This window comes from Lupinus angustifolius, unplaced genomic scaffold (genome assembly GCF_001865875.1).
Source record: "Lupinus angustifolius cultivar Tanjil unplaced genomic scaffold, LupAngTanjil_v1.0 Scaffold_607, whole genome shotgun sequence".
Classification (NCBI taxonomy): domain Eukaryota; kingdom Viridiplantae; phylum Streptophyta; class Magnoliopsida; order Fabales; family Fabaceae; genus Lupinus; species Lupinus angustifolius.
Window position 1 is genome coordinate 33,154 of NW_017727937.1, and position 242 is coordinate 33,395.

General features: G+C 41.3%; 1 protein-coding gene across 1 annotated transcript in view; it reads left to right on the forward strand.

The window, feature by feature from the left end:
- LOC109341737 overlaps positions 1–242 on the forward strand; it is a gene marked incomplete at its 3' end in the record, with an annotated part of 1,616 nt that overhangs the window by 595 nt on the left and 779 nt on the right. Inside the window, exon 2 of the mRNA XM_019579696.1 lies at positions 12–227. Coding sequence (XP_019435241.1) covers positions 12–227 — 216 coding nt within the window. The remainder of the gene's footprint in view (positions 1–11; positions 228–242) is intronic.

A 242-nucleotide genomic window follows, 5' to 3' on the forward strand; every position in this document is an offset into this window, starting at 1 on the left:
TAATTGAGCAGGATGATATTGGAAATCATGTGCTGAATTACTTTCATACTCTCTTTGCCTCTGAAAATGCAACCTCTCCGAATTGTCTCATCCATGAGGTAATTCCTAATATGATTTCTCCGGAGGAAAATGCAATGCTAACTAGGATGCCTTCTACTGAGGAGATAAAAAATGCAGTGTTTGACATGAATGGGTATGGGGCTCCAAGGCCAGATGGGTTTGGGGGAGTCTTTTTCCAAACT